Source organism: Panthera onca, chromosome D1 (assembly GCF_046562875.1).
Source record: "Panthera onca isolate mPanOnc1 chromosome D1, mPanOnc1 haplotype 2, whole genome shotgun sequence".
NCBI lineage: Eukaryota > Metazoa > Chordata > Mammalia > Carnivora > Felidae > Panthera > Panthera onca.
Window position 1 is genome coordinate 25,164,665 of NC_138348.1, and position 27,712 is coordinate 25,192,376.

Here is a 27,712-nt window from a genome sequence, read left to right on the forward strand (position 1 = left end):
AAAAACGTGTCCAGAGAGAATGTACCAAGAGAAGCCATAAGGTATCATTTATCTTGATGAATTAACCTGACTCTCAGCTGTCAGTTCAAAAACTGATTTTTTCCACCCAGAGTGCCTGCACATTAACTCAGCTCATGGCAAACAAATCTAAACATCAGACAAAAGCAATTCATTTACATTGAAAATACAACTCACAAATAGATCAGATACTGACCTCCTCTGGCTGGTACATTCTTTCCCTCAAGGAAAGCAATAAATTGGGTCAACTTATCATCTCAACATTGCTTGAACAATGGAAATTGTTGCTTGAACAAGGAAAAAACTTGTCCCAATGCATTGGACACTCACCCATCATTTCCCGCTCTCCCAAATGAATAAAAAAAAAAAAGGAGATCCCCTCCTCTCCCCAAGAGTAGAAAAAAATGAGCATACCCACAAAATGTCTGGGTTCTGGCCTGGGATTTGGGAAGAGGGTAGAGAAAAAGGGCAAGTATTTTTCGTCCCTGCTAATAGACTGGCTTTACCAAAGAAAACTCATTGCCATAATGACTTTTTAAAATTTGTTTTTCTTAGTAATCTCTACACCCAATGTGGGGCTTAAATCAGAAATCCTGGGATCAAGGGTCTCATATTGCTGTGAATGAGCCAGCCAGGTGTCCCTGCCATAGACAGTTTTGGGAACTTCTAATTGAAGGCAGGCTCAAAATTAACCTTCTGTCTCCTAGTGGCTCAGAGTCTGCTCTCAACCTGGACAGTAGACTGAGCCAAGTGCACAGCCCCAGAGCCTGTTATCAGTGTCTGAAGTTTCTCCAGAAGCCTTCCCATACACATCTACCTGTCCACACACCTCACTCACTTCTCTCTGTGCTCCCCACGACCTACCCTCACTCCTCACTACTTACTCCCAACCTTGTTATGAGAACTTTCCCTTATTTTGGTGGAATGGGGGTGGGAGGAGCAAGAAGGGAGAAATGATGGGGTTATCCTGAAACTTATACTCAAAGTATATTCCAAGGCCGGAATCTTCTGTTGGATAACATTCCTTCATATGCTCCTTTGGCTTTGTTTAGCCACTGTTGGCAATCATGAAACCGTTCAATAGGTAACTGCCTCTACAACTCAACGATTAATGACATCGGGCCATTTCCAAAATTCCTGCCTTTGAAAATGGACAGCTAGGGGGAGATTGGACCCAGGGCACCTCCTCCCCCAAATAGAACGTACATGGGAAATGCCACGCTGGATCTCTGACCTTTTTCTAGGTTCCATCTCATCTAATTCCTCTTCTGATTGATTGATTCATTCTTGATCTGTAATTTTCTCAAAGGTTAATCTATCTACTTTCATGCTCTTCCTGCTTCTGGCGTGAGAAAGAATCTGACTGTAAGGTGCCTCTACCCACATTGCAGATACCAGATTGCATCTCTTCCCTAAATATGGTCGCCCTAGATGATTTCATTCAGGTGATTCGAAACACTTTATGTGGTGGTTGCTCAAAAATTTACCACTCCAGATCTGATCTCTCCCTCAAGCTTCAGAGGCCTTACTTCCACAGCTTACTAAAAGTCTCTACTTACATACTCGCAAACAATTTACGCCTCAGCAGGTCAAACATGGAACTCCTGATTCTTTCCTTTCCCAACCTGGTCCTCTTTCATTCTTCCCCATCCACTCAGTTGCTCGTCAAAAATATCACAGTCCTGGGGCACCTGGGTGGCGCAGTCGGTTAAGCGTCCGACTTCAGCCAGGTCACGATCTCGCGGTCCGTGAGTTCGAGCCCCGCGTCAGGCTCTGGGCTGATGGCTGGGAGCCTGGAGCCTGTTTCCGATTCTGTGTCTCCCTCTCTCTCTGCCCCTCCCCCATTCATGCTCTGTCTCTCTCTGTCCCAAAAATAAATAAAAAAGCGTTGAAAAAAAAATTTAAAAAAAAATATCACAGTCCTTTGTTATCACCAGCTCACACCCAATCAGCAAGTTTTATGACATGGCTGTCTCCCTCTAAAATGTATCCAGAATCTGCCCACTTCTAATCACATCCGCTGCTACCCACCAGTTCAAGTCTCTGTCTTTCCTGGATAACTGCAATCTTTCTTTTCCCCCTTCCTCTTGTTTCCGTCCTTGTCCTTACTCTTCATAAAGCAGCCAGAGTGATTCCCATACATGACATCATATCCCTTCTCTCCTTATAAATCTCCTTTGCGTGGATTACAAGACCCTGCCTGATCTAGCCCTCACCTGCCTTTCTGTCTTCACTTTTTACCACTCTCTAACTTAGTAGTCTTTTTCCCCCCTCTCACATGTCCTTTAAAAGTGATTTTAAAACTGTGCAACCACTACCCTATAATGCCTCCCCTTAGAGATGAACACGAGCTACCTTTGCAGAGGTGGATGAAAATCTTCAGTTTATCTCCTGCAAAGTGCTTGTTACATTGCTTTGACGTTTGCTTCCAGTTAAACAGGGAATTCAAAATAGCTTTCTCATGACAGTGACAGAAAAGAGGATGATGTCATTGGCAGCAGTTTCAGAGAAATGTTTAATATATGGGCTTGACTCCCTCGGACTGGTTGAAGGAGAAGGACCAGATGATAAAAGAGGGTTCTAAGTACCTTGGAAACTTCCTTGGCAAGGAGGGTGGAGCTGGGGAGCTATTTAAGAATTCCCGAAGGTCAAGTGATCTAAGCCCATTTGGGGTTTTCTCCTGTTTGGATAGGGAAGCTATAAAAACACACCACCACCACACACACACCAGTTCAGGACTGCGGTGCAAGGAATTCCCAGATGGATACCTATCCAAGCGGCAAAGGAATCCCAGGCGGAGTGCACGAGATCCACAGCTGGCCCTGCCCCGCGCCTGCGCCGAAGCCCGCGCGCCCGTGGAGGACCGCCGCCAGGGGGAGCCCCGCCCCGGCTCGGCCGCTCTGTCCCCGCCCCCGCCCGATCCCCGCCCCTCGCTGTCCAGGGCAAGCAGAGAAGGCGGAAGTAGGGGCGTCCGTGGCTGGGGCTGGGGCTCCGGGCGGCCCGGGGTCGCGGCCGAAGAGGCCTTCGGGTGGAGAGATTGGCGTGCAGGCAGTCTCAGCTCGGAGTGAGGAGTCTTGGCGGAGCGGAGTCGTGCGGCCGGGTGGAGTCGGCGGCCCAGCGGACGGGAGCGGTGAGTCTTTCTCAGACATCTCCTCCCAGTGGCCGCGGCCTCTCTTCCCAGAGGTTGCCGACGCCGCCCCCTCTCCCGTTTCTCACTGGTTGGGGTCGCCGCGCCCTATCCTCTTGCTTCCCCGAGGTTAGGGAGGCCGCCCTTTGTCCCCTCGCTCCCCAGAGGTAGGGGAGGCCGCTCTCTGTCCGCTCGCCGCCCCCTCTCCACTCACCTCTGCTCCCCCTGCTTGTGGGGGCCTCGTCATTCCATCCTCCGACGGGAATCCTGCGCCCCCTTCCTTAGCCCTACCTCTCTGCACCCCGCGTATTCCCCTTCCCAGAAAAGGACATCGCCTCCTGGATTTTCCCGTCCCTCCGAGTTGTTACCAGCTTTTTAAAAAAGGGGGGTGGGGGGGACCTTTTAAGTTCCCACCGTTTTCTGTCACTGTCATGGGAAAGCTGTTTTCAGGTTCCCTGTTGAACTCGATAGACATCCCAGGCAGAAAGTAAAAGAAAAAAAAAAAAAAAAAAGGTTCAGATGACAGGAATGTTTCCTCCCCCGCCCCTGCATTCGGCAGTGGTAGCGATTGTTCCAGACGCGGGGTTGATAAAGCTGTTCCTAGTGTTTGGTTTTAGGGGAACTCCAGTTAAGAGCTAGGACTGTCTTGAATGTGAACAGAAAGCACCTAAAGTCTGAGCAGCTTGAATGTATAGCCTTGGCGTGTTTCTCCGGAGAACTTGTTACTAATGTCTTGCTACACGGGCGTAGAAACGAGAAAAACTTGTAAAGAAAATCTGAATGTTGGCCTTGTGAACCTGACCACTGCCATATTATCCGCTCCCCTGTGATTACTGGGGAAGATAGAAGAGGTTTTTCTGATTTTGAGGTTGGGGTGGCCTTTTTGTGATTCAAGGAAGGAATGTGTGTGTGTTTCATTCAGGCACTGGTTGCCCTTATCATGAGCAGGGTGTCAGTCTTCATTCATTATATTCTCAGTAGTTCAGAAGTGTAAGGGCGAGGTCTTTGCAGTTTGGGCTACTTTGATTTCAAAAGAAGTTGTTCAAATCCTTGCCTCCAGGAGGAAAATCGTTAGTGCCTAGGAAGGGGAATCCCTCTTGAATTTATATTCAAAATTAAGACGTAACGGTGGACTATTTTGCAACACTTCTTGGTCATTGCAGGACATTTAACAAGTCTTTGCATTTTAGGAATAGATTTTAAAGAGGTGGTGAACAGTTCTGTTTCTGAAGCTAGTAGCAGATTAAACGTACTTGCTCAGTATTTTGCTTTATATCATTTTACTTCATAGGAGTTCTGTATTTCGCCATGAATGAATTTTCCATTGACTTAAAATGGACCGATTCGAGACCTACCATGTTGATTTCTTTATCTTAGAACCTTTCTCCTTAGCACCTGTTGATCTTAGAGGAGCACATTTTTGTGCATCACCATACTACATCTGTCCCTTGCCTAAGATGTTTAACAGTATACTCTTTGGATTATAATATATACCCAGATACCATGGATGTAAGCCATGATTTATGACAAGGCCGTTTTCAATATTTATTCACTTTGCAGTAAAAATAAGTGGTTGCATCCCACAATATTTAGTTAAGGCAGTGCTTTGTCAAAAGTTCAGAAATAATAGAAGTAAAAATCAGTGAATCACTGAAGTAGTAACTGGTAAAAGTTTATTGTACACACCAAAATACTTCTGCAAACTAGGAGCAGCCAAACCAAAACATGGAATGAGGCCCAGGATATTGTTATAAAGCAGCTTACATAGTGAGAAGGCCATGACTGTGTATTCCTAACAGTAATTGGTTATAATATTAGAATTTTTTTTAATGCTAGGGAATTGGTCAGTGGATGCTTCGTATGAATGTTGGGAAACAATTCAAGTATTACCTGTAACTTACTAGCAAGTTACTTAACCCTTTTATGCTCCATAGTTTCCACTTTGATAAAATGGGGACAATAAAATTATTAAATAAAATTACTGTATAGAGCTGCACATAATTAATAACTCATTCTTTCAGGCACAGTTCAAGGGCCTTGCACATATAATGCATTTAATCTGCAGTAATTCTGAGGTGGATTCTGTTATTATCCCCATTTATAGATGAGGAAACTGAAGCATAGAATGTTACCTAACTTGTTCAGGTCATACATCAAATGATGGAGAAGAGAGTGAAACCCAGATCGTTAAATTCCAGTACCTAAGCTTCTCATCACTTCACACACTCTCTAGCCAGAACAGTGCCTCCTCCTTTGTAGATCTTTTTGAGAAGAAGAAAAAGGTATCTGTAGTCGTAAAAAGATGCAGGATTACTGTCTTAACCCAGTGTTTGGCATAGTGGCAGCCAGGATTTTCATAGGAGAATGAAGCAGGCAGGGGGATAGTTGTCTACCATACTGACTAGAGGCTTACAGTAGTTTCTAGAACTATAGCATATGTTAGTGGTTTCCCTCAGGTGTAATTATCTACAACAGAGACTTGGTTACATAGGCTGTGAGTTGCTTTTAGACATTAGCTTATACTTCATAAATACTATAATGGTTTAGAATTTAAAGGTTTCCCACCTACCCGTGAAAGCAATAGTTTTCCTTAGGCAGATGAAACCTCACGTGTTTTTCCAGTCATTGATAATGAGACACAGTCACTTGATCTGACTGAAGGCAGAAGGACATACACGTATATATTTTTAATTCCATTCTTTCTACATAATAGAAATCCCCACACTGAATATTTAGAAATACTTGGAGAATTTTAAGTCTAGAAGAAACCAAGATCCAAACTGTTAGGTTGCCCCAAATCACGCATCTAGTAGGGCAGGTGATCACTTGATTCCTTGTTTAGTGCTCTTCCTTGCAGTGCTTGCTGGTCACACCATGCTCTTCGGTTTAGGATACTTGAAGGAACTTCTGTAGCATAATTCAGTTCTTCAGTAGATGCTTAATGAATACCGATTATGTGAAAGATCGTAAGTACTGAGGATATAGAAATTCTTGACTTCAGTGACAGGAAACAGACATATAAGCAGATAATTATGATAGAGCTAAGCTTTACAGTTGAGGTGCTTCTCTTCCGTTAACCTCGTATTCTCTCTTTCTCCTAGATCATGGACCCCTTAGCTCATTATAAAATCATAGTCATGGGGCGCCTGGGTGGCTCCGTTGGTTAAGCGTCTGGCTTTGGCTCAGGTCACGATCTCATGGTTTGTGGGTTCGAGCCCCACGTCGGGCTCTGTGCTGACAGCTCGGAGCCTGGAGCCTGCTTCGGATTCTGTGTCTCCCTCTCTCTGTGCCCCTCCCCTGCTCGCACTCTGTCTTTCTCAAAAATATAAAAAATACTTTAAAAATAAGAATCGTAGTCATGAAGCAAAACTCAAAGAACTTTGAAAGTCTTCTGTGAATAACGTTAACATAGCTAATGCATATCAACCGAAAGGTGAAGTGTACAGGTAGGCTATGACATACGTGTGTGCCTGTGTGCACGTGTTAATGCATTCTTTTCTCACTGTTCCTACAGAGCGGTTGATAATCACGTTACTATGAGTCTGCTAAACTGTGAAAACAGCTGCGGATCCAGCCAGTCTGAGAGTGACTGCTGTGCCGCCATGGCCAGCTCCTGTAGTGCTGCGGCGAAAGATGACAGTGTGAGTGGAACCGCCAGCACCGGGAACCTCTCCAGCTCTTTCATGGAAGAGACCCAGGGGTATGACGTGGAGTTTGACCCGCCCCTGGAGAGCAAGTATGAGTGCCCCATCTGCCTGATGGCTCTCCGGGAGGCAGTGCAGACACCGTGCGGCCACAGGTTCTGCAGAGCTTGCATCATCAAATCAATAAGGTATGTAAGTGTCAGAGCCGTGTCCTGTAACGGAGCCAAGCACAGACAACATTATCACCTAGAACACAGGTCCTTCTGGGGCTAGTCTTACACATAACAAGTTACTTAGGGAAAAGAACACTGGACAGCAAGTGGAGAAATTTAGATTCTTATTCCAGTTTCTGCTGCGGTGGGAAAAGTAACTGCTGTCTTGTCCCCTCCTGACCCTCAGGTAAATAAACAGGTAAATCAGCTACTTCTACTTAAAACCCTTCTGTTGCACACTAGGAGGTGAGTCTCTATGCTCTAAGAAAATAATATACAATAAATGTACCTTAGGGGCACCTGGCTGGCTCAGTTGGAATGTGCAACTCTCAGTCTTGGGGTTGTGGGTTTGAGCCCCACATTGGGTGTAGGGATTACTTAAAAATAAAAGCTTATAAAAAAAATAAATGTACCTTAAATGATGATGCTACTAGAATCTGAAAGTCTCAATCATACAAGGAATGCTACTCTTAAGTGATCAGTTATTTTAGTAGCCATGTAAAATTGTGTTACCTGGTGCCTATAGACAACTGTAAAATCACCAATATTTTTATTTTTTATTTTTTTAAGTTTCTATTTATTTATTTGAAAGAGAGAGAGAGCAAGCACGAGCAGGTGCGGGAGGGAGAGAGGGAGGGAGGGAGGGAGGGAGGGAGGGAGGGAGGGAGGGAGAGAATCCCAAGCATGCTATGCATTGTCAGTGCAGAGCCAGACATGGGGCTCGAACTCACAAATCTCAAGTGAGATCGTGACCTTAGCCCAAATCCAGGGTCAGACGCTTAACAGACTGGGAGATTCAGGCACCCATAAAATGACCACTAGTTTTAAGAAAGTATTAGTTGATGGCTGTACCTTCATAATACACCTAAAATCGAACTCCTTCTCATTGCCTCCACTGCTATTGCCAGCTGAATCACCATCAGCCATCACAGGCCTCTTGCTTCTACCCTTGCCTTCTTCCAGACTGTTCTAAATAAAACCTGGTAAAATAAGTAGGATGATGTCATCTCTGCTAAGAATATGGCATCAGGTCATCTGGGATGATAGGCTCAGTCCATTTGCTGACTCCCTCTCTGCTACGCTCCCCTTCCTTCCACCAGTTCATTCTGCTATTTCTTGGACATGCCAAGTGTGCTCTTGCCCTGGGGAGTTGGCTTTAACTGTTCTCTCTGCTTGGAGCCCTCTTACTTCAGCTGACTGCTTAGCTGACCCTTCCCTTCCTCCAGTGTGGCTCACCTCTCACCTTCTCATAGGTACCCTGGCGACCCTATTCATACCACAGCATGCCTACCTTCCTCCACACTCCCAATGTCCCTTACCTACTTTTCTTTTTTCCTTAGCAATTTCCATCCTCTGAAATACCAGACAATTTGTTTGTTGTCTGCTGGTTTAACTGGAAGAAAGCTCCGAGCAGAGGTTGAGATCTGTTTTATTTCTTGATATTTTCTAAGTACCAAGAACAATGGCTGACACACAGTAGGTACTCAGTAAAACATGAGTAAATCATGGTTGCTTTAACCGAATGAAGGTGTATGGGATTTCCACAGGTGATTCAAGTTCATCTCCTGAGAAATAGATACATTTTACTATAATTCAGAAGTAGATGGGAATATTTCTGGGTGACTAAGGAGTTCTATTCAGAGCAAAAATATTGGAAGAAGTGGGGGTATTTTATGTTCTTCAGTAAATATCTAGTTATATTGGTAAAATCATTCTTAAGCTGACTATTCACTAGTCTTCAAGTTTTTCTCTTTCAACTTTTAAATTAACTTTTCTATATAACTTGAATTTTGGATAACTACATCCATATTTGGGACTTGGCTTAATTTAAGTTAGAAGGGAACATGTGGCTTGTATCACTTTTTGAAAAAGATGTGTCACCCATTATTGGATTGCTAAGGTCTGTCTAGGGCAGGTTTTCTTATCCTCCTCACTTTCTGTTCTGGGCCAGAGAACTTTTTGTCATGGGAAGTTATTGTAGGATGATTTAGCAGCATGCCCAGCCTCTGCTCATAGATGCTGTGGTATCTCCGTCCTCCCTAGCTCTGAGACCCAGAGTGTCTCCAGATATTGCCAAATGTCCCATAGAGGACAGAATTGTCCTGGTTGAAACCACTGGTTTAGAATATACACGATAATGATGTTAAAGGCTCAATTTTTTGTTGTTGTTTATTATGATTCTTATCTATATTGTATGTAGGTAACAAAAATGGATTGTTGATTTTCCTATAGATAGAAATGTATAGTATTTTACCAAGTGTCATGCATCCCAGGAAGGTAACGAGTCTTTAGCAGTTTTTTAATAGCAAAATATTCTTGCAAGTAGTGGGACAGTGGTCTGAAAAGGAAGTAAAACCCACAAAAGGAAGTCTGAGCCTTTTTTTTGTTTCTCTCTCCCTCTAAGTTAGAAATGACCACTTAGCTTTAACTCTAAAATTCTTAAAGGAACAGCTCTGAAACTTTTCATCTGTTATGGTCATTCAAGGAATCAAAATACATCTCAATCCAATTCCATTTCCATTTGGAGTGATTGCTAATGCTGTGGACAGTGGTTTCCAGTTTACTGTGTAAGATTGTTCTTATTTTCTTTTAGTCATCCATCACTTAGGTTTGGGGCACCTATTTCTTTCTTTCTTTCTTTTTTTTTTAATGTTTTTATTTAATTTTGAGAGAGAGCATGTGCGCAGGAGCAGGGGAGGGGTGGAGAGAGAGGGGGCAAGGGATCTGAAGCAGGCTCTGTGATGGCAGCAGACAGCCCAATGTGGTGCTCAAATTCACAAACCATGAGATCATGACCTGAGCCAAAGTCAGACTCTCAACCAACTGAGCCACCCAGGTGCCCCTGAGCATCTATTTCTATGATTGTCAGAAAGTATTTGATAATGTAGTAACAGTATGCATTTTGAGACAGGCTCCATAAAGACCATGCTTCTCACCTTTACTGCTTCTAAGACATTTGACAGCAGACCCCATTTTTTAGCAGTTTTTTTACCTGCCAAAGCAATTAGTACTATTGGTTTATACATAGGAGCTGCTCAACAAATTTTCGAGTGATTGTCTAGCCTCCCCAACCTGCCACATTTTGTCAGTTAAAGGTTGAGACGTCTCAAAAAGTTAAAAGGGAGTGACAGACGACCAAGCTTCCTGGGGATGGCTTTTCCATCATAAGATCGAATAAACCACTGGGAATCAGGACATAGAGGTTGTCTAACTTGGACCTTAAACATAAAGGAAAGCTTCTGTTGCCTGTGAGCCAGAATATTGTAAGGATTGTTCAGAGTAAATCTAAAAATGTGGTCTGGTAGGGGTACTGCTAATTGGTTTAACTTTTACTTGTAACCGGGCAACACATCGTAGACATGTTAGCACGTGAGCAGCACATCGAGCTCTGTCTCACTGGTACCCAGTACGGCTGCCGACAGAACAGAAACCTGCCAGACTGCCAAAATTCCCACCCTGAACTCTCATTTCAGCTCATGCCAGTCAAAATAAGATTTCATTCAAGTATTTTTTCTCATTTTTTACTTAAAATCTATCCCCAAATCTAAAATCCCATAGTTTTTGATAGGTAATCAAAATGGTGCTAGTTGTATTCATTTCAGTGAAGAACAACTGTTGAACTGTCCACCGAAAGACAGTTTATTTTGGTGATATGCAATATAAGGTGTTAAATTATTTTCCATAGGAAATAGTAAGTGGAGAATTTGTATGTGGCAAATGAAAGTTTGTGGGTTTTGTTTTTTTTTTTTTTTAGTTCTTTTAAATTTATTCAAGTTGTTAACATAAATTTTGTGTTTTCTAACATTAACATTTGTTTAAATCTAATAAATGTATGTATCTTACTTGTTTTCTTTTAGGGATGCAGGTCACAAATGTCCAGTTGACAATGAAATACTGCTGGAAAATCAACTATTTCCTGACAATTTTGCAAAACGAGAGATTCTTTCTCTGATGGTGAAATGTCCAAATGAAGGTTGTTTGCACAAGATGGAACTGAGGCATCTTGAGGTATTAAAAATTATTTTCTAGCAGTTAGCATATATGCAAGGCAGTTCCTAGAGAATAGGCACTTTGCTGTGTCCCATCTGTGCCTAGCATATAGTGATTGGTTAATAAATTTTTGCTTATTATCCCGATTCTTTCATAATTGAATATAAATATAATTAGAAACCATAAATTTTTAACGATCTTTTTTTAAAATTTAGTTAATTTTTAAAATGTACATCCAAGTTAGCTAGCATATAGTGTGACAATGATTTCAGGAGTAGATTCCTTAATGCCCCTTACCCGTTTAGCCCATCCCCCTCCCACAGCCCCTCCAGTAACTGTCTGTTCTCCATATTTAACAGTCTCTTATGTTTGGTCTCCCTCCCTGTTTTTATATTATTTTTCCTTCCCTTCCCTTATGTTCATCTGTTTTGTATCGTAAAGGCACCATATGAGTGAAGTCATATGATAGTTGTTTTTCTTTGACTAATTTTGCTTAGCATAATACCCTCTAGTTCCATCCACGTAGTTGCAAATGGCAAGATTTCATTCTTTTTGATTGCCGAGTAATACTCCATTGTATATACACCACATCATCTTTATCCATTCATCCATTGATGGACATTTGGGCTTCTTCCATACTTTGGCTATTGTTGATAGTGCTGCTATAAACATTGGGGTGCATGTACCCCTTTGAAACAGCACACCTGTATCCCTTGGATAAGTGCTTAGTAATGCAGTTGCTGGGTCATAGGGTAGTTCTATTTTTAATTTTTTGAGGAACCTCCATCCTGTTTTCCAGAGTGGCTGCACCAGCTTGCATTCCCACCAGTGCAAGAGATCTTCTTTCTCCACATCCTCACCAACATATGTTGTTGCCCAAGTTGTTAATATTAGCCATTCTGACAGGTGTGAGGCAGTATCTCATGGTTTTGATTTGTATTTCCCTGATGATGAGTGATGTATTTCCCTGATGATGAACATTTTTTCACGTGTCGGTTGGCTATCTGGATGTCTTCTTTGGAGAAGTGTCTATTCATGTCTTTTGCCCATTTCTTCACTGGATTATTTGTTTTTTGGGTGTTGAGTTTGATAAGTTCTTTATAGATTTTGGATACTAACCCTTTATCTGATACGTCGTTTGCAAATATCTTCTCCCATTCCATCGGTTGCCTTTTAGTTTTGCTGATTGTTTCCTTCACTGTGGAGAAGCTTTTTATTTTGATGAGGTCCCAGTAGTTCATTTTTGCTTTTGTTTCCCTTGCCTCTGGAGACGTGTTGAGTAAGAAGTTGCTGCAGCCAAGATCAAAGAGGTTTTTGCCTGCTTTCTCCTCAAGGATTTGGATGGCTTCCTGTCTTACATTGAGGTCTTTCATCCATTTTGAGTCTATTTTTGTGTACGGTGTAAGAAAGTGGTCCAGGTTCATTGTTCTGCATGTCGCTGTCCAGTTTTCCCAGCACCACTTGCTGAAGAGACTGTCTTTATTCCAATGGATATTCTTTCCTGCTTTGTCAAAGATTAGTTGGCCATACGTTTGTGTGTCCATTTCTGGGTTCTCTATTCTGTTCCATTGTCTGTTTTTGTGCCAGTACCGTATTGTCTTGATGATTACAGCTTTGTAAAACAACTTGAAGTCGTCTTTTTTTTTTTTTTTTTTAATGTTTATTTATTTTGAGAGAGAGAGAGACTGATCATGCACGCATGAGCAGGGGGGGGTCAGAGAGAGAGAGGGAGAGAGAATCCCAGGCAGGCTTACCACTGTCAGCGCAGAGCCCTATGTGGGGCTTGATCCCACAACAATGAGAGCATGACCTGAGCCAAAATCAAGAGTCAGGTGCACAACTGACTAAGCCACCCAGGTGCCCCAAAACCATAAATTTCTTATTCCATTTCCTGTGGCTTTGCCCCGGTGATAATAAGAAAGTCAGGGGTGCTTGGGTGGCTCAGTTGGTTAAGCATCTGACTCTTGGTTTCGGTTCATGTCATGATCTCGCAGTTTCATGGGTTTGAGCCCCATGTCAGGCTCTCTCCCTCTTTCTGCTCCTCCTCCACTTTGCACTGTCTCTGTCTCTCTCAAAATAAATAAACTTAAAAAAAAAATCTAGGATAATCTTATTAAAAGAAAAATCAGTATTCTACTACAAGTTTTTTAGGTGAACATTATCTGCAGTAAAACTGAGGAGCATAACAATTTTTTTATTAAATTTTTTTAAATGTTTATTTTTGAGAGAGAGAGAGGGAGAGAGAGACTGTGAGCAGGGGCAGGGTAGAGAGAGGAAGGAGACAATCCTAAGCAGGCTCCAGACTGTGAGCAGTCAGCACAGAGCCCGTCGCGGGGCTCAAACCCACAAACCGATCGTGACGTGAGCCAAAGTCAGACACTCAACCAACTGAGCCACCCAGGTGCCCCAACACATATTAATATATTAACTTATATTTGAAATGCACATATAATCACCAACATACAAAGTATGTCTTGGGGCACATGGGTGGCTCAGTGAGTTAAACGTTGGACTTCAGCTCAGATCATGATCTCTCAGTTTGTGGGTTCGGGCCCCGTGTCGGGCTCAGGAAACTGAACAGAACCTGAGCCAAGATTAAGAGATGGGCACTTAACCCACTGAGCTTCGAAGGTGACCCAAAAGCATTTGTTTTTAAATTAAATAAGTCAGTTCTTAGCTTAGTTATTTTATTTATTTATTTTTTTTTAAAGTTTATTTATTTTTGAGACAGAGACAGAGCATGAACGGGGGAGGGGCAGAGAGAGAGGGAGACACAGAATCAGAAGCAGGCTCCAGGCTCTGAGCCGTCAGCCCAGAGCCCGACGCGGGGCTCGAACCCACGGACCGTGCGATCGTGACCTGAGCCAAAGTCGGACGCTTAACCGACTGAGCCACCCAGGCACCCCCTTAGCTTAGTTATTTTATAAGAAATTAAATATTGTTTATGTTCTATTTGAGATTAAGTGTTTAAAACATATTTGTAACTTGCCCCCCCCCCCCCCCCCATAATTAGTTCCTTTTGAAGGAATGGTCCTTTTGACACAATATTCAATTGATCATCAGAAAATCTGACTTCTTTCCCTAATTGGATAGTTTTATTCAAGTTCAAGTTGCCTAATTGGATCCTTTTTGTTCAGGTTCAATTGTGAACTTGAGAATTCACATTCTTTGTATAAATAATTCACAACCGTTATTTTTAAATTCTTTAAGGCCTTTATATGGTGTGTGTTAAAGCAGTCTCGGTAGCCATTTCTATAAAAGAGAACAGTACATTTTTGGAAGATATTATTTTAGGAAATTTCAAAAGATTGGCAAATATTAATCAATTATTTCTTTCTTATTATAGGATCACCAAGCACATTGTGAATTTGCTCTTATGAATTGTCCTCAGTGCCAGCGTCCCTTCCAAAAATGCCAACTTAACATTCACATTCTCCAGGAGTGTCCAAGGAGACAGGTTTCTTGTGTAAACTGTGCTGCACTGATGGCATTTGAAGATAAAGAGGCACGTACCAGCTTGGATTTGTTAATTTCTCTACTGCTTAAAAAAAATTTTTAATGTACATTTGAGGGTAAGAGATGAAGATGTTACTCCGAATCCGGGTCTCTGTGATCATTTGTGGGAAGCTTGATGTTTAAGAAAGAAGGTTCAGTAAACCAGTTAAGTAAGTGTAGGGTTTATACTTGTATATCTTTCTTAGAAAACATTGTTTATACGACGTAACCACTATAGTAGATCTGTGAGTAACACAAGCTTCTAGGAAAGACTTGCTAATCTACTTTCCTATGTGATATGTTTTTTTAATGACCAGTCTTGGATTAGAGACAAACAAGTAGAATGATTACTTTATCAGACTCACACTTTTCACTTTGAAAAGAATGGGTTGTTAAAACCTTTAGGGAGAATAAATTAAATCCCACAAAGTGTATTCCTTTGGTGATAATTCATCGAGTTGTACACATGTAATGAATTCACTTTTCTGTACATGTTGCACTTCAATTAAAATGTGTATCTTTAAAAAGAAACTTCATGGTGCTTGACCACACCGTAACCATAGAACAGTTTTCCATTCAGAAACTGAGATGTGGAGAGGTTAAGTAATTTTATGTTAGTGTAGTCAGTGGCAAAGCTAGCACTGAGATCCTAGAACTGGATCCCTGTCTTATGTCTTTACTGAAATAACCAACTTCTAATTTATGTCTTTTTTTATAACTAATAAGATACTTCTTTAAACTTTATTTCTTATAAATTCATCTTGGTAATTTTTCCTACTTTCTTAGAAGATCAAGCATATTCATTAGGTTGATGAAATACTAAAAAAAGTCTGCTAACTTGCTAAAAATGTAGAAAGGTTTGAGGCATAATGAGAGCAAATTGATGTCTCTCTAAACTTCAGTAAATTAAATGGACTTAAACTGGAAGCTTGATGATTTCTCGGCATATCGACTGAACAAATCTATTGTATTCTGGAACACAGAGCTCTCCGTCTGGAGCACATGAGAACCTGGGCACTAAAGCCTCTTGCCCTAATAATATTTGTCTTCTTTTACCCTTCTTGAAAAGAGTTTTACCTAAGTCATCATGCGGCTATTTGAAATTTTTGGAAGGGGGCCTTTGGAGACTCCTGGTATTGGTAAATTTTGTCCAAACTAGTCATAGATGCTGTGCCTCGGTTCAAAAGTGGTGTAGAAGATTCTCTTATGTGTACTCACACTCTGTTAAAGAGCTGGAAGGCAAGATGGATCTCTCATTACTCCACTGGCAGAGGGAGGGCAAATAACCTTTGTATATCATTCTTACATTTTTGTTTTGCACAAACTGAGGTCCTTAGTTTGTTTATAGTGAAAGAACTACTTTTTATAAAAATAGACTGTTCTTACTTTTTCAGATTTTCTCATGCTTTTTACATATTTTTTTAATAAAATTTAGATCCACGACCAGAACTGTCCTTTGGCAAATGTCATCTGTGAATACTGCAATACCATGCTCATCAGAGAACAGGTATAATGATTCCCTTTCCTACGTTAATATTTCCATCAGATGAAGTAAACAAGTTAGGTTTTCAATTAAAAATTTAAATCAGTAAAGCACAATGAATATAGGTTGAAGAAGTATTAAAACTGAAAAAATTTTCACGTAAACTAATATAGTACTTTCAGAAAGAACAAAATATTCAGCTGTAAGTACTTAAAATTCCTGTCATTAACATAGTACCCATGTTTATGTGTTTTCTTAAAAATTCCCACCAAACCCAGGTACTTGTAAGGTAAAAATGAAAAAATCTCCATGTAAAGAAAGAAAACTCTTTGAGAAATACATATTTGCACGCTGTGAAATAAGGATCTTGGGTCTGCAGAGACCAGCCGAAAGAGTGAGAGAACAGTGAAATAGAAGAAAGCAAACCTGGTCAGTAGCAGAGCACTACTTGTAGCTGTAGGCCCTGAGAAACGTTGGGACATTTTGAGATTTCCAGGATTGGTAGCGCCTCTGTCATTTGTGCTATAGGTCACTAATGGGCATCATCAGAAGTAGTAGTTATAGTAGAACGCTGTACATTTGTATTAATAGAGAAAGGAAAATTCCATCTGAGTACTATCTTTTGACATTTGGAGAGTTTACCCACAAAATATGAAAATTAGTCACTAAATATTTACACACCCATGAAATCTGCAAACCCAAAGATCATAATTGATTACCTTACTAAGTAGCAGCAAGCAAACCAAGTTTAGTCAGTTGACTAAACTTTTCCATTTGTTTTTTAACAGTCTTTTAGTTTCTTTCCCAACAGAGCCTTAATTTGAAGGTGTTAAACTTCTTTTTGCTTGTGAAGTCTCACCTCCTTAGTTTTTGTTTTCTCTGTTTTAATATTTAATATGTATCACATATTAAACCCAGTAAAAATAAAACAATGTAGGAAAAAACTCTAGGTTAAGAGAGAAAACCTAGGTTTTGATTTTGGCTGTGCCACTAACCTGCCCACTGATCTCTGACAAGAAAGTTGACCTTCTAGATCAGGAATCAGCAAACCAACACACCAGCCAGTCTGGCCTGCTGCTCGTTTTTGCAAATACATTTTATTGGAACACAGCCATGCCCGTGTGTCTGTGCGTTGTATATGGCTAGTGTACCACAGTGGTAAGTTGAGTTGAGTACTTGGGACAGAAACCATAAGGCCCACAACGCTGAAAATATTTATTATGCGTCTCATTGCACAACATTTTGTAGACTGCTGTCCTAGACTATACAACATGAAGAATTGGAGTAAGTGGTCTCAAAGGTCATTTCTGATTGAAGTATCTATGAGGAGAGCCAAACTAAATTTCTAAACGGAATTTGGTACCACTGTCAAAGAACATGATTTTGCATAATGGGTGTCACCTTGAAGAATGTGTTTTAGAGTCCCCAAGTCAAAGGCTGTGACTTTCTTTAGAACTGTTATTAATGTGCTTTAAAATACCTTCTAACATCTGCATCTTCCCATGGTAATCAAGGCATGCCCTGGTTAAAAAAAAGTAAGAGGACATATGAGACAGTCATGAGGGAAATAATGGGTGCAGCCAGTGGTGTCAGTGCATGGTCCCTATTAACTGGTCCATGCAGTTAACTGGTCCCTATTAAATGGCCTGGACCACAGCAGTCCTTGAGTTTGCAGTTGTAGTTGACGTCAGAAGATGTTTTTTCTCTGAAGTGTCCCTAGAGGGCGTTAGTTTCCCAGCAATAGAAACAAACTCGTTATCTGGAATTTTGAGCGATTCGGGGGGGATGGTATGAGATATTGCTGTTTCCTTTCTCTGTGACTTTGGAAGTAAATACTAATCTTTGTGGGCTACACGCTTTCTGTTGTAACCACTCAGCTCTGCATTATGCAAAAGCATCCATAGACAATACATGATTTTGTTTAGATGAAATGTAAATCTTTATTTCAAATGTGATCTCATCAAACTAGAACATGATATGCAAGGAAAACCATTTTTTAACCTTTGTTTTGATTTTCAGATGCCTAATCATTACGACCTGGACTGTCCTACAGCCCCAATTCCATGCACATTCAGTACTTTTGGTTGCCATGTAAAGGTAAAGCTTGTTTTTTCTTCTTTAATTATTGAATACCGATGAAGAAAATTCTGTTACATAGTGGATTTGAGAGTACCAGTGGACAGGGAGATGACTGGCATGTACTGTTGTATGAGTTTGGAGCTCCAAACAGAAACTGGGACTCAGAATATTGATGGGATGCCTGATGATGATGGAAGGTGCGATTGAGATCATAGAGTGAGTGTGTACAGGAAAGAGAAGCAGACCGTCATAGGAGTCGTGAACAAACCGTATTAGAAATTGGGAGGAGATGGTATGGTTATGTTCTCCAAAAAATTAGTTTCAAGACTAATGATCAGTTGTGTCATGGTTGAGATCGATGATTATTGTAAGTCATTCTTTCTGGAGAGTACAACTATGTTTTTGCTTTTCCATTATACTTTTTTTGTCTGACTTTTTTACAATAAGCATGCATTTAGTAATTTTAAGAATAAAAAGAAGAGAGCCGCCTGGGTGGCTCAGTCAGTTAAGCCTTCGACTCTTGGTTTCAGCTCAGATCACGATCTCGTGGTTTCGTGAGTTCAAGTCCAGCGTCAGGCTCTGTGCTAGCAGCACGGAGCCTGCTTGGGATTCTCTCTCTCCGTCTCTCTGCCCCTCCCCACTCGCACTTCTCTGTCTCTCTCAAAATAAATAAACTTTAAAAAAAAGAAAAAGAGGAAATGATATATGCCGTGATTACATTTCGTGAGAGGATTCTGTATGTGTGTGTAGAGAAAAAGACTTAAAGGAAATGTATCAAAATGTTAATGGTAGTTAGGTGAGATAATAGGGAACTTTCATCTTGGTCGTCTATATTTTGTTTTTCTATAATATACACAAATTGCTTTTATAATAAAAGTTACCATAAGTATTTTTTCATGAAACAGGATGTTCTTGACGACCTAAGAAGAGTGTGGAGACACGGAAGATTATACTTTGCAGTAGATTTATAAAATAAATGACTTGGGGACAGTGCAGACGGACTGCTCTTGGTCGTAAAAGAAAGAGGGAGAAAATGGTATTAGCTAAAGAGAGACGTGAGATCAATAGAGAGGTGTGCCTTTTTTTCAGTAGGAAAGACTAATTGGAGGGAAGGGTCAGGGGGAGAGAATGAAGATAAAGGAAAAGGGGGATGACTGAGTAAAACCTCTGAGGTGTTGAAAATGCGAGTGCCAGCAAGAGCCCAGGTGAAGCATTAATGTTGGACAAGCAGAGCGTCGTCTCTGAGTCAGATGAATGGGTATGGATCCTGATACTTCCGTAGGTGGGAGGGAGGTTTATCTTGAGTGAAAGGTGAGAGTATTTGGCACATAGCCTCACTTTTCCAGTGGATGAAAAGATAAGATCGTCTCACTAGATCAAGAATTTGTTGAAGAAGATGGTAGGGGACTGAGGGAAGTGATGACATTACTTAAAAACCTTTTATTTGGCTTGGCTAGGTCCCTTCCTAGTCCTCACAGTATCTAGTCCCAACCTAAGGCTTGTGCTTGGTTTTTAGATGCAGAGGAATCACTTGGCACGCCACCTGCAAGAGAATACCCAGTCGCACATGAGAATGTTGGCCCAGGCTGTTCAGAGTTTAAGCCTTGCGTTACCTCCTGTACCTCAGTGTGATATGCCTCCATACGATTCTTCCTCTGCGTCCCGGGTTTCCACTGGGTGTCACCCAGAGGTCCAGAATTTCCAAGAAACCATTCAGCAGTTAGAGGGTCGCCTTGTAAGACAAGACCATCAAATCCGAGAGCTAATTGCTAAAATGGAAACTCAGAGCATGTACGTAAGTGAGCTCAAACAAACGATTCGAACCCTTGAGGACAAAGTTGTTGAAATAGAAGCACAGCAGTGCAATGGGATTTACATCTGGAAGATTGGCAACTTTGGGATGCATTTGAAATCTCAAGAAGAGGAGAAACCTGTTGTCATTCATAGCCCTGGATTCTACACAGGCAAACCCGGGTACAAACTGTGCATGCGCCTGCACCTTCAGTTACCGTCGGCTCAGCGCTGTGCTAATTACATATCCCTCTTTGTGCACACAATGCAAGGAGAGTATGACAGCCACCTCCCTTGGCCCTTCCAAGGTACAATCCGCCTTACAATTCTTGATCAGTCTGAGGCACCTATAAGGCAAAACCATGAAGAGATCATGGATGCCAAACCAGAGCTGCTTGCCTTCCAGAGACCCACAATCCCACGGAACCCAAAAGGTTTTGGCTATGTGACTTTTATGCATCTGGAAGCCCTGAGACAGAGAACCTTCATTAAGGACGATACTTTATTAGTGCGCTGTGAGGTCTCTACCCGCTTTGACATGGGTAGTCTCCGGAGGGAGGGTTTTCAGCCACGAAGTACTGATTCAGGGATGTAGCATCCCTGCATGTGTTTAAAAAAAAAAAAAAAGCCGTCTGGAGAAAGCCGTCTTTCCTTGCCTTGTTCTCAATAATATGCAAACAAAAAAAGAAGTGGAAAGACATTGTACCCAGCAGTGAATGTTATTACTGAGGTCACTTACCGCTTCTTCCCGTTACAGATCTCGGAAGTGGTTTTTCCCTTGGAACCTACATGTTCCACAGTTTCACAAAGACTGGAGTGCCTGTGGCATATTGCAGCGGCTGTCTGTCTGTCTGTCAGTCAGTATACCTCTTTGTTGCACTTCATGGGCTTTTTTTGCTCCAGTGTGTTTTATTGTCAAAGACCCCAGGGTTGGAGTAGTAAAGCTCAAACCTTTTAATAATAATGGACGTTCCTTAAAACTTCAGCTTATTTTTATATTATATGTAATATATTAAATTTGAGAATCACTACTGCCTCGTGCTGGTGCCAGCAAGAATTATTACTCTGGAGCTGAGTTCTCATTTATTTGACCTTCTGTAGATTTCAGAGGATTTGAACCTTAATCCTTGGAAAGTTTAAGTTCTCATTTACTCCGTTTCCCCCCCATCCCCGGGGTGCGACTAAGGATATTCAGAAACTAGTTTAAACCCCAGGTATAACCTTACCTAGTTAGTGCGAACACGTCTGTTGAATAATTCTTATTTGTTTCATTCTACCTGGCTTGCATATTTCCTTGAGGCTACATGTAGCATCTTCTCTAGAGTTTCGAATGCTGAGGACCATATGGATACCAACTGCCCAGTGTTATGCCATAAATCCCTTTTTCCTGTTCACTGCAGATTGAATTCCACAGCCTTACGTATGTTCTCTGCTACTCATGGCTTATACAACAAGGAGATGCACACATATAATCACCAACATACAAAATATGTCATGGGGTGCCTGGGTGGCTCAGTCGGTTGGGCGTCCGACTTCAGCCCAGGTCATGATCTCACAGTTCATGGGTTCGAGCCCCGCGTTGGGCTCTGTGCTGACAGCTCAGAGCCTGAAGCCTGTTTCAGATTCTGTGTCTCCCTGTCTCTCTCAGCCCCTCCCCCACTTGCACTCTGTCTCTCTGTCTCTCTTAAATATAAACATTAAAAAAAATGTTTTGTTTTTAAATATATCAACTAGTCAACCAACATGGCATCTCCTGGTGGTGGCAGAAGCAATCTGAGCCAGAAATTTTCAGCTCTTTTGAACACTCTCTGGGAGTTAGTTAAATGGAACAAAACTGATTTCCTAAAAGCAGAATTTCTTAATACCTGGGAGATCCTTGGAGATACCTGAGAGGTCATCAAACCAGGGTGGGAAATCCTGGTGGTTCTATCAGGACTTAGCATGAATAGGTTCTTTAGTCCAGCAGTATATACCTGAGGAGAGTCATGTGGAATGTATCAGAGTGGCTAAGTGTTCCTAATAGAGATGGGTTTTAGGCCATTTGTTGGTTAAGGCCTATAGATATAAATATGGTGAAATCTCATTCTCAGGGAGTCCCACAGCTAGTCTAGGCTCTTAGAAGACTCTGAGAGGACCCACACACTCTGCTGTTTACAAGATTGTTTAATGCTATCTGGTCATGAGAGACGGCACTTTTGTTTAGAGAAGCCAAATCCGAGCATTCAAGATCAGCCTTAATTTCAAGAGAAAGCCAAGAGACCTTGTCTGTGGAGCAGAATGGTTTCTGTTCCAGGCTGACCCAGCAAGTGTCATTGTGGCCTTTCCCCTTACCTGTCTGTCTGCCCCTCTCCCCCCACGTTTAGACTTCCTCTCTGATGGGTTCATGTTCTAGAGTAAAAACAAAGCTCATGCAGGGATCCTGTTCCCCAGAGTTACCAACCGTATCACCTGCTCATCACCGGTTCCCAGTTTGCTTCCTTGAAGTCTGTGTCCCTCAGCCACCGTGCCTTCCATCTAGCTCCCAGGAAGCGCTGCGGCACCACCATCTAGGTTCGAAACCCTGCACCGCTGCCCTTCTTGTGACTTTTTCAGTGAATAACTGTTGAGTTCCATTTAAGAAGTAAATGGTAGTTACTTTCATTACATAGAAAAAGCCTGAAGGAAATATACTGAACTATTTTTGAGGACTTATTTTTTTCTTTGTGCTTTCTTCATATGTTTTACATTTTCTACTGCAAACGTAACTTTTATCAGAGGGGGGAAAAAAAGGGGTTGCCACAAAACATTCAACCCTACCAAAAAAGGAAATGCTATTTAAAAGCTTCCTGGTCAAATTTCTATTAAAAGCATGGCTGTGCTTTAGGTTCTGAGGCCAGTCATTTCCTGCTTTGGTTATGTTATTTTTTTTCCTACTAACTACTTAATCCAAACAAAAACAGTTTTTGCCTGATTTCAACTTCTAGCTTCAGGTTTCTCATCTGTAAAATGAGTTGGTTTAGATGTTTCTAAGGTCCATTCCAGCCATAAAATTCTGTTTTAAGAAATGAAGTTGTAACCAGCAGAGTGTTGATAATACTTACTAAAGAGTTTTGCCAGTAGGAAATGGCCTAACCTTATTTTTTGCTGACATAATATTCTACTTCAAATGTAGTGTCCATCAGCTGGGTCTCCTCTTAATTCAAATAAGCAATTTTTTTTTTTTTTTTAACCCGCAAACATTTTGTAAGAAACCAGGCACTTATTTTATACTGGCCATTCATTGTGAATATAGAATAAAAGTAATGGTCAAACTGTCATTCTAAATAGAAACTTTTGTTAAGATTTCAACTCAGAATCAAGCTTGGGTTTTCAAATCCGCCCCACTCACACGTGCTGGTTTCACTCAATTGGCTTACCCAGTGTTTGCCCCATGTATTTTTATTTTACTGACCTTTTAAACATGTTTATCTTCTGACATCATCTTGAACTTAGCGAAATTGTTTCCTCTTTTCCCAGAGGTGTCCAAGCCAGTGTTGGATGAAACTTGTTGCAAGTCATATATTTTGCTGCAGGAAAACAAGTCAGGATGTCGACTGGTATTTTGGTAGTTTTTACCGACCCTCAGCCCTTGCAGCAATGGCGGTTTCTGGCTATGCTACAGTGGGATGCAACTTTTATTGTGGGGATGAATAAAGTGAAGTAGAATGAAAGGCAAGTTTTGTTCCTCTAATACATAGAGATGTTGGATGATACCTGGCAGTTTCTGTGACAGGTGTAAAATGATGTTCTCCATTACTGTTTCTGTACCAGTAAGTCTTAGATGAGGTAAGCAGGAAGAGGTGAGGAATTATGCATCCAGTTAGATTACATTCTCCATGAAGAGGAACAGTTATCCAGGGAACTGTCAATTCTCTGGTGACCAGAAAACACTTTTAATTAGTAGAGAGGTTTTTCTAACTTAAGACTTTAAAGCAATGTTCTTTACTTGTTACTCCTCATTTTTTTGGCTTGCCTCGATTAAGTTACACTCATCATTTTATACAAAACACCATTAGGTGTTTTTTGTGATGCCTAGCTCTACAACGCCTAAGCAGCGCAGTGCCTTAAATGAAAAATGGACAATAGTCATTTGTATATTTCTTTTGGAATACATTTTTCTCTAAATTTCCCAGATTCGCATGATAAGCTTATAGTTAGCTTCACAGTTGATACCATTGCCATCTATGGAATGGGGTCAACACTTCCAGATTCCCAGTATCCAGAAAGAGGATTTGATGAAACCTGGTTAGATGGATCTCTACAGATTGTAATACTCAATTCCAGCCTTCACTTACAGTCATGCACTTGCAAGGAGAGAACTACTGGTTTCTCTAAATGTCACCTAAGCCTTTAATGCTTTAAAGCTTTTTCCTCCCCCCAGATTGTTACTATAAATTTATAAGATACTAAAAAACAATGCCAGATGGGGCATACATTTTGTAGAATGAGGAGATGTGGTGCTCTTTTTTTCTCTCTCAAAGTGCTTTCTCAGCAGGACACTAGCCCCGCCTTGAGGACAAGAGGGAAGGAGAGGCGGACTCTTCTGCTCCCTCAAGGCTTGCCGCTGAAACAGCCCTCCTGGAAGGTCAGCAAAGCACACTGCGTTGCTGCTGCCCAGTGGGGTTTCTGGAAGAGAGCACCTGCTGGAGATTCCCTGCCCCTGCTGACCGATGGCATCCGCCCAGTGCTCCTGCCCATGGACTTCAGGGTCCAAGCTAAAGTGCCAACGGGGAAGAGAAAGTACGGATTCCTGTGTTACAAGAGAGAAATGCCGCCGGTCTTAGAAGCCCATAATGACTTACTCCAGTCCTCAGGAGAGTGTAAACATTGAGGGACAGGGACACTGTCCCGTTCACCACCGAAGTGGTGAGTGCCACTGCACAGCGCCTGGCACAAAGTACACGCTCACAGACTTTTAGTAAGGAGCAGCTAACGAAAATTCTGGTTCACGCCGGCCGATTTCTGGTAGTTTATTTGTCGCATGTAAGTCTTGGGTGGAAGTGTATAGACGGGTTTTTTTTGTGGTTTTTTTGTTGTTGTTGTTTTTTGGTTTGTTTGCTTTTTACCTCCGCGCTTCATGATATTTTTCAAACGTTCAAAAATGTTGAGTGAATTGTACAGTGAACAACCACCACCTAGCCTCTACGAGCAACATTTTGGAACATTTGCTTTCTTACTTAGAAAGCGTTAATTTTAATGAGACTTCCTCAAGTTTGGTTTCTCTTTAAAAAATCTAAGATAATTAGCCTCTACCGAGTCATCTTAAACTCTTTGAGGAAACGTGTGATATGTGAGCTGTAGCTAGAATTGTAGTCCTCTCTTTCAGCTCGTCTTCAACTTGGAAATTTATTATGCTGAATTTTAATCTTATTTATTTTGCCTGAAGGGATCCTTTTTATAATGGATTTATGTGAAAGTCCTCGATCAATTGTGCAGAATATTCTGATGTTATTTTCGCACTTGATAAATTATCCAATTAATTTCTCTGGTGAGAATGTAATTTGGGGCCCATTTTGCTTATACAGGGTTCCAGGATTATGTTCCCAGAGGGCTTGAGGAGGCAGTGTAATTTAGCTTATATACCAGTAAATTAGGAGTGAAGAGACTTCGGTGTTACTGCTGACTGACCACGGGCAAATCTGTTCTCTTTGTCTCGGTGTCTGTTTAGGTACCTGCAAAGAGGAGGATAAAATTTGAAATTTGGATATTATTAAGTAATGGGTAACATTTATTAATGCTTGGATCTGTTCAGAAAGATGCTTTATGAGCCCGGGAGGCTCTTCTAAGTGTGTAACTGTATGATAAGCTATGGGATGAAAGCTGACTTGAAAATGAAAGCATGGGCCGTGGTCAGAGTATCTTATCAAAAAGCCTGCTGTTGCTCAGAATTTACTATTGCTGTGGAATTTGTGAGCAGTTTTGCTAATCCACCTGGACTCAAAATAATGTGCTTTGTGACAGGGAGTGAAGCAAAGGTGGCAGGGGGAGGCTAATCACAGAAAGACCGAAAATCAGTGTTGAGCAGGACGTACGGAAGGGCGTGCGTTGAAGGCATTACCAAGATTCACTGCCACACGCCCTCCACTAACCCCCCCCTTCAACCACCCCCATCACCATGCACAACACAGACAGCAAGCCCTGCTGCTGCCCCGGCTCAGCCTCTGGTGATCTCCGTCAGGATGGCGGGGGTGGCCAAGCGATAAGCAGGGTCTCTACTCCATTGGTAGATAAGCGTGACCTGTTCTTTCCAGCCCAAGGTTATGCATATAGATTCACATGTATCTCACAGAGGCACTTGGAGATTTTACAGTAGATCATGTATTATTAGTAGTGGTTACAAGAGTATCACCAAAACAGAGTTTCTGGAATGGCACCTTCACTGAATATTAACTTAGAAGAAAACATGCCAGGAGGCGCCTGGGTGGCTCAGTCGGTTAAGCATCTAACTTTGGCTCAGGTCATGATCTTGCAGTTCCTGAGTTCGAGACCCGTGTTGGGCTCCGTGCTGACATCTCAGAGCGTGGAGCCTGCTTCAGATTCTGTGTTTCCCTCTCTCTCTGCCCCTCCCCTGCTTGCACTCAAAAATAAATAAACATTAAAAAAAAATTTTTGTAAAGAAGAAAACATGCCAGACTGACCTGCCTACCTGCTCCCACCTGTTGTGGATATTGTCAGCCTATATATAGCACCAACATCTTTACCAAAGGAGTACTCTTAATTAAAGTGAAATACATATATTAAAATATAACTGGTATTCTGGGTGTTTGTTTTAATAAAATAACTATACTGCTTGGATTTTTGCTTTTATCTTTGTTTTATTTTGGAGACGGTAACTCGCTATATTGGGAGGGAAGAATGATCCCAGGTGCTAGTTTACACATGAAATACAATTAAGGCTCCTCCAGGAAATGGTAAATGAGGATTCATTCTAGCGCTCCATTTAGGCTGTGGTTTTCTTCCTAGGGCTTTTAAAACTGCATTTTGCAAAATAAGGCTAGGCCCAAAGAGAAAACTTTCCTACAACCATCTTAGGCCCAGTGAGAAAACCAGGTAAATAGAAAATATGAAACCAATTCCAGGCTGTGGCTGTCCCCAGCCACCCCCTTGCTGGCAGACTGTCCAGACATGGTTTTAAGCGATAGCTGCCTCTATCATATGCCAAAACAGCATTTTCAGGAAGCTTCCTGTGGGTCAGTCCTTGTCTTTTCTAAAGGAGGCTCAATTTCCCCAAGTGGGATATGAAAGCTGGTAAAGCATGCACGTGCTTCACAAAATGCCGCCTTCATTTTTAAAGTTCCAAAAGTGAAATCCTTGTATTAATCCCAGAATAAGCCATAAAAAAATTTTTTTAAACATTCTACCTCTAATTTGGGTTAGCTTCTTGACACTTACTTCTAGTCCATTCTTGTAGATGTGCTGTTACACTTGTCATATTTTTAAAATTAATTTTTGCATGGCGACCAACAGGAACCAGGATTACTTTATAAAGTGACAATTGTAATCTTTTCAGGAAATGATGCATAATCGCAATAATTTTTGCTTGGTCTGGGTGGGGATTTGCACATTTTAATATAAAAGCGAGTCAGCAAGTCTGAGCTTCACAGAATTTATACTTCTGGCAGCTAAATAATAAAACCTTGCTGAGATGGTTTTGAAATCCTAAAAAATAATCCTCATCATTATCCCAGACTTTCTCCTGGCCGCTCCACCCTGACTGGCAGAGGTTGATTTAGAAAAAAAACAAAAAACAAAAAAACCCAACTCTTTGTGGGAAGGTCTGGCGCGGTAATCCCAGCTCTGTTTCCCTCTGTCCAGTCCTCGAAGTGTCTAGATGCAGACAAAGCCCCATCAGCAG

At 41.6% G+C, this 27,712-nt stretch overlaps 1 protein-coding gene across 2 annotated transcripts; it reads left to right on the forward strand.

The window, feature by feature from the left end:
- The first annotated feature begins 2,946 nt into the window (after positions 1-2,946).
- TRAF6 (TNF receptor associated factor 6) lies at positions 2,947-26,652 on the forward strand. Of its 2 annotated transcripts, XR_013550189.2 has the most exons (8): positions 2,947-3,148; positions 6,660-6,977; positions 10,859-11,009; positions 14,338-14,496; positions 15,922-15,993; positions 17,989-18,066; positions 19,565-24,840; positions 25,819-26,652. XR_013550189.2 is itself a non-coding variant. In XM_060606373.3 (7 exons), the coding sequence occupies exons 2-7, from the start codon at positions 6,682-6,684 to the stop codon at positions 20,432-20,434; spliced, it is 1,626 nt and encodes a 541-aa protein (XP_060462356.1). In that variant the 5' UTR covers positions 2,947-3,148; positions 6,660-6,681; the 3' UTR covers positions 20,435-26,652. The 2 variants fall into 2 exon arrangements, 1 of the variants encoding a protein (XP_060462356.1); XM_060606373.3 differs by having other exon boundaries at positions 19,565-26,652.
- The last annotated feature ends 1,060 nt before the right edge of the window (positions 26,653-27,712 follow it).

Bases quoted from the DNA above. Each gene is read 5' to 3' on its own strand.
- TRAF6 (XM_060606373.3), top strand. From the start codon at position 6,682: ATGAGTCTGCTAAACTGTGAAAACAGCTGCGGATCCAGCCAGTCTGAG. The intron at 14,497-15,921 runs GCACGTACCAGC...AATAAAATTTAG, and splicing joins TGGCATTTGAAGATAAAGAG to ATCCACGACCAGAACTGTCC. The intron at 18,067-19,564 runs GTAAAGCTTGTT...CTTGGTTTTTAG, and splicing joins CTTTTGGTTGCCATGTAAAG to ATGCAGAGGAATCACTTGGC.